Below are 6594 nucleotides of genomic sequence, written 5' to 3' on the forward strand. Positions count from 1 at the left end.
TCGATAAAATCGTCCACAAGTATTATTACTTTTATTTGCCTAACATAAATGAAAATGTCAAATAATTCCCAACACTGAAAAACTTATGACATTTGAAGAAATAAGAATAAAATAAAGTTCATGAAATGATTTTTGGGATATTTTTGTGAAACATTGCGACGTTTAGGGTTAAGATTTTGTTTGGTCGTTTTGATATAGTAAATGTTAAATTTATTTGAATTTTTTTTGAGTGCTTTCTTCTTTATATTTTGAACCCCATAAAATGAAAATATTTATTTCACCTTTTGATAGCCACAGACACAATCAAGATAGAAGACGATTAGACGTGAAAGAAATAGTATTAGCACCCTTTGTAGCTCGGAAAGATGAAAGAAGACTCAATTTCAAAAAATGTTTTTCAATTTTTTTTAATTTTGGTTCATCAAAATGATTGGAAAAATATTATTATTTTTAGGAAAAAAAGTTCCTTAAAGATGAGGCTTTATGAAAGTAGAGTAAATAAGTTGTATAAGTTAACATAATCCAAGTTTATTGTATATATCCTCTCCCCAACCACGCAATCGCCCCAACCCTCACCCCTTGACCATTCCACCCACACCTCCCTTAACCACCACTCCTCATTCCTACCCATCTCCATAACGTTTTGTTCAATAACATATAAACGCTCTTGCAAATATAATAATATATAAATGCTCTTTCAATAATATATGTTTACTAATCAAACACTAGAGGGACTTTTGTTCTAGTTGGCCAGACCATCTATAAATTTTTATTTAACAAAATGTTGTGCCTCGTGTGTTATTGTATAGCAAGAAAATATATATTGTCAAAAGGTTTTCGTTTTATTCGAAACAACACATAAAGACAGATTCAGAATCCAGAATACAACAACGACAAGCATAATAGTAAAGTTACAACAAAGTTACATCATAAAACCCTGGCCCCTCAAGTTAGCACACTGACACATTAACATTAGTGTGAAGTGGATGGAACTGAAGAGCTGCTTTGTCCCAGAAACATGATCTTAGGGTTTTGCTTCTTGATATATTTTCTTGCCCAAACATGCTTCCCATTGATGTTGTACTTTGCTTTTCCACCATCTACAATAGCCTCAAGGAGAGCAGGAGATCTAGTCACAAGCCGCGCATACAACGCTTGCTCATCTTCAGCAACCTCTTGCATGTAAACAGCTTCAACATCATCTCCAAATTTCCTACAACACAATTCAAATATAACCATAAGACCTCGTAGAGGTAGAGAGTTAGTTTCTACATCATGATAACAATCAAACATTTATAGTCAAACTATCATCTACTTCTCTAAAACAGTAAATACCTTAGCTTCCACACTTGCAATTGGTTTCATGATTTATAATATATCATCATAGATCTATCAATCTATCGCGATTTAAGATAAGTAACCTTCTATAGAGAATGAAATTAATAATGTTAACACATAAGTTATAATGTTGTTCTACTTAATGAGGGGAGGGGCCGGGTTTAATTTAAGCATAACCTAAAATTTAATAATAAAAAAAAAGAGGGAGCGGATATGTTGCTTAATTTACTCCTTAAGTGTTAGATGATTATAAATAAATGAAAAGATAAATTAATTACCTAGTGAAGAATTCCTTGACTTCAGCTTCACTAATTGGATAGCCCTTGGAGAATGTCAAGAAGACAGTCCTATCTTCAGGAGCAATTTCAGTCTCTTCTTCAAGAATGTTCAAGTTGTTCTTAAACATTTCAGAAATATCACCAATGTCATGATGATAATTATAAGGAGTAGGCAACATTTGTGGAATAAAAACTCCACTTCCACTTGAAGAACCATATCGCGGATAATTATGATAAGGTGGCATATATTGTACCATTTGATTTGGAACACCATATGGATAACGTAGAAGCATCTCACCACCCGCGCTTGGTACATGGCTAGGGTTCATTGGCACCATCCTACTAGCAACTGCCCTTGCATATTCATCTATGTTTGATGCACTCACATGACTGTTAGGGTTCATTGGCACCATCCTAGTAGCAGCAGCCCTTGCTATTTCTTCTATGTTTGATGTATTCACATGACTGTTAGGGTTCATTGGCCGCATCCTAGTAGCAGCAGCCCTTGCTATTTCTTCTATGTGACTTGGTACAAGGTTAGAGTTCCTAGTAGCAGCAACCCTTGCTAATTCCTCTATGTTTGATGCACTCACATGACTTGGTACAAGGTTAGGGTTCACCATTCTAGTTGGTACCCTTGCTAATTGATCATCTGTGCTTGATGCACCAGCAACCGGTCCCAGTATACTTGGTACCATCCTAGTTGCTGCCCTTGCATATTCTTCTATGTTTGATGCACCACCAACACTTGGTACATGACTAGGACTCATTGGCACCATTCTATTAGCGACCTTTGTATATTCACCCGCGCTAGCACTTGGTACAAGAGAAGGGTTGAATGGCACCATTCTATTAGCCACCCTTGTATATTCATCCGCGCTAGCACTTGGTACAAGAGAAGGGTTGAATGGCACCATTCTAGTAGCCAATTCTTCTAGACTCGATCCATGGCTAGGGTTCATTAATCTACTAGCTTCTATGTTGGATGGACCGCTATAGAAATGGCTAGGGTTGATAAGTGACATCATTCTACTACTATTAACGGTTCCTAGTTCTTCAATCATGTTCTCACTAGGTATCATAGATTCTATAAGATTACCACCACCACCAATTGGGGCATAAGGAATAGGGTTGTTGATAACATCATCATTTGGTGTTTGGAACAAAGTTGACCTAGAATAATAATTAGGCTGTTTAACAACATGTATATCATCAAAAGCCCTAAAACAAACAGTCTTAAGAGAATTAGTGATACCACTAAAAGCACTTGCCCGATTATCATAAAAGTATTTGAGATTAAAATTCCGCCTCAAAATATTAGGAATCAAAAAAATCTCATCAGGATAATCATATCCAGTAAATTTTTCATCCTCCGTACATTTGACACACAGTAAAGCCTCATCCACAATTTTGTTAAGTAATTGAGATGAAAATTCAAAAAGGTTAGCCACAAAGTACCGATTCTTTGCAACTCCTTCAATCCAATGAAAAAAAGCCATAACTTTCATCGATTCAGCAGGTTCACGCCCTAAAACATTAAGCAACTTACCATAAAGTTTTCGATCAATCATATGAAATCGTTTAAATTCATCATCAGAAATTGGTGGGGATTCATAATCGTATAAAGGAAGAAATGAAGGAGAATTCATTCGATTTTTCTCCATTCATGAAAATGAAAAGTTGTGTTGTGAATGAACAACAAATGAAAGGGGACTAGTTTATTTATAGTCAACAAAATACTAACATTTCGAAGAGGCGCCATTTTTTTTTAGGACAACAGGCAGCATTTAAATCAGATTATATATATTCCTGTTTTTCCAACTTTTTTATAACCGTTATTTATGGCTCACTCTATTAGTCAACATTTTGTTTTCATTTTCTTTCTACTTTTAATGTTTTTTCGTTTTTACTTACTTTGTCAATTGTATTATAATTACACTTTTAACTTTTATTATCCCTTTTTTATTTGTTATTTTTCAAAGACAATTTTTTTTCCATATAGTCTCAATTTATTTAGAAAGTTAATGTTTTTGAAAAAGGTAGAACTTCTTTAATGAGTAAAAGATTTTGGAATTGAATTAATTAATAGAGACAAAATGATAAACTAACTATATTAATTGTTATCTTGCTAACACGTGTATCAAATAAAAAATGGTCAAGTAAATAGAAAGAGGAAGAATTAAAAAAAAAATTTAAAAAATATTTTACCTTTAGCATTCATTACCTTTTTATTGACTGAATATTAATTATTATATATGGATATTGTAGTAAAATACTCTCATTTATTATTATTTTGATTTTTTAATGGTGTATAAAGTTTAAATTGGTCAAGTAAAAATGAATGAAGGGAGATTTTTAATTGAATTTAAATTTTAATTTAATTTGTTTTTTTAAAATAGAATCTTTTTTCATGTATCATAAATAATTTTCTTTTAATAGCACACTGCCAAACAAACTATTGAAAACAGAAAGAGATGTGAACATGTTATTATTTTCAAACCTATACATTTAATAGACAGTTGGGTTAAGATAATTAAGAAGTGAATTATTTTAGCTGTTTTAAAAATTGTGAATTGTTTTTTTTTATAAAATAAATAAATAAATAAATTTTGGCTTTGTGAGCCAAAAATATATTGAAAACAAAATTAAGTCCTACAAAGTAATTGGACTGGCCCAAACCTAGACCAGGCCTAAAATGTAACTAACCTAAAATTTAAGGAAACTAAATCTAAATTAGTGGGAGTTTGATCATGAAAAAAGAACACTTCAATTGAAATTTTTGAAGTAGGAGTTGTAGTTGTCTTTAGTCATATTGTAAATAATATTTAGAATTTGAATGTAAATTTTTCTATATGGATTTATAACTATAATTTTAAATATTAGAAAAATAATTTAACTTGACTAATTTACTTATCTGAAACTTACAATAAAATTTCCTCTAAAAAACTAATATCTCAAATAGATAGACACACAATGTCATAAACTAGATCTCGTATATATGAGTCACTGCATACTAGTATAAATATTGTTTCATTTTATTTGAAATTTTTGAAGTTTGCATTGTGTTTGGTTTATATTTTTGCAAATAATATTTGTTTGTTTGGGTATACTTTTCCTTGAAAAGCATGAAATATAATTTAAATGAAGTATATATATATATGATAAAATTTGATATAGATATAGATTTCGTTTTCAAATTTTATCATATATATATATATATATATATATATAATGAAGGAGAAACATAAATTAGATCTCATATATGAGTCATTGCACACTAGTACAAATATTGTTTCACTTTGTTTGAAATTTTGAAGTTGGAATTGTGTTTGATTTTTATTTTTGCAAATAATATTTGATTGTTTGAGTATACTTTTCCTAGAAAGTATGAAATATAATTTAAATGGAGTAGTTCTCATATAAAAAAGAAATAGGATAAAATTTGAAAAAGGAATCTATATCTATCTATCTATATATATATAATAAAATAATAATAAAGAAGAAACATAGATAAGGTGACACTTCTATATGACTTATATTTATATTTATCTTTTTTTCTCCTTTTTTTATTATTATCATTTTTCTTATTTTAATTAATTATTTTATTATGAAGCAATATAATTAATTTATTACAAATAAATATTTTATTAATAGAAGTACGTTTACAACCCAAAATTCTTCACATGCCTAGAAATCTATATATCTTTTATTTCCTTTTTAAAAATTTTTTACTTCATTATTTTCATTAATTAATCAATTGTTTAGTAATTAAAATAATATTACATCTTATTACATTTTATGAGTTACAAAATGCCTCTATCCTTTTACATTCTCCACTTAAATAACATATCTCTTCAACTTCTTCTATTTTCTTATGACTTAAGTCATGCATATATGAATAACGAGTCATCTATAATTATGTTGTATGTTCATGTTCATTTTCATTTCCTTCTTCTTCTTTAGCATATTTTATTATATAAGTCTTTTTTTTTCTTTTTTTTTATCTCTCATTCAATTTTTCTTCTTCATTTTTTCAAAGGGATTGAAGGACATCAAAAATTGAAATGAACAAGAAAGAAGCTTTCGACTATGGTGCACAATAATTCAAGACATGCTCAAACATAAAGAGCATACAAGATCTATTATTTTGTGTAATTTTTTATTTTATTTTAGATAGCTTTAATTTTTTGCTTTTGTTTTTTATTTGTTTTATACTGATTTTATTTAATATAGAGTAAATCAGGTAATGTTCGACATAGAATAGGTAATGTGACATCTATTCACATGACTATTTGTTTAAGAACTATGTTTATCTTTTGACTTTAGATAGCTTTATTTTCTTATACTAGTTTTTCATTTATTTTGTATTAATGTTATTTAATATAGAGTAAATCAAGTAGTGTTATTCGATATAATATATAAAAGAGGTGATGTAACATGTATTGACATGTCTCTTTGTTCAATATGGTATATAAACATCCAAAAATAGTTCGCAGCTAATCAACAAAATACTTCTCCATAAGGTTTGTAAATGGAACACATAAATCCAATGTCATAATGGATTAATTGTTGGGAAACGATATCGAAAAAATATTCATTGTGATGGTTGCTAAAATTGTCTATGAAACAATGGAGATGACTTTCGTCTGTCTCAAAATATACATTGTCGTGTTTTACTTCTCAAAAATCGATGTTATTAATTTTTAAAGCTAAACTAAATTAAATTAATTTAAAATTAAAATTATATACGTAAAAGTAGATAAAAATATTGTAAATTTGATATTTTTTTACCATTCTAATATAATTTAAAAAATGCATACTAAAATTCTACTCTTCATAACCAAAATATAACAAGTGATTGCCAATGAATATAATTAAGCAAAAACATTATGGAACTATTTATCTTTTTTAAAAGAGAGAAAGCTAGCTTCGGTAAAAAGAAATTGATCAGACCAAGATTTTTTTTTTTTTTTATATA

General features: G+C 29.0%; 1 protein-coding gene across 1 annotated transcript; it reads right to left on the minus strand.

The window, feature by feature from the left end:
- Nucleotides 1-821: 821 nt before the first annotated feature.
- LOC107017457 lies at nucleotides 822-3293 on the minus strand. Its single transcript, XM_015217679.2, has 2 exons — nucleotides 1617-3293; nucleotides 822-1213 (listed from the first exon to the last, which is right to left on the minus strand). Exons 1-2 carry the CDS (start codon nucleotides 3278-3280, stop codon nucleotides 973-975), a joined length of 1905 nt encoding a protein of 634 aa, XP_015073165.2. The 5' UTR covers nucleotides 3281-3293; the 3' UTR covers nucleotides 822-972.
- Between the last annotated feature and the right edge of the window lie 3301 nt (nucleotides 3294-6594).

This window comes from Solanum pennellii, chromosome 4 (assembly GCF_001406875.1).
Source record: "Solanum pennellii chromosome 4, SPENNV200".
Lineage (NCBI taxonomy): Eukaryota > Viridiplantae > Streptophyta > Magnoliopsida > Solanales > Solanaceae > Solanum > Solanum pennellii.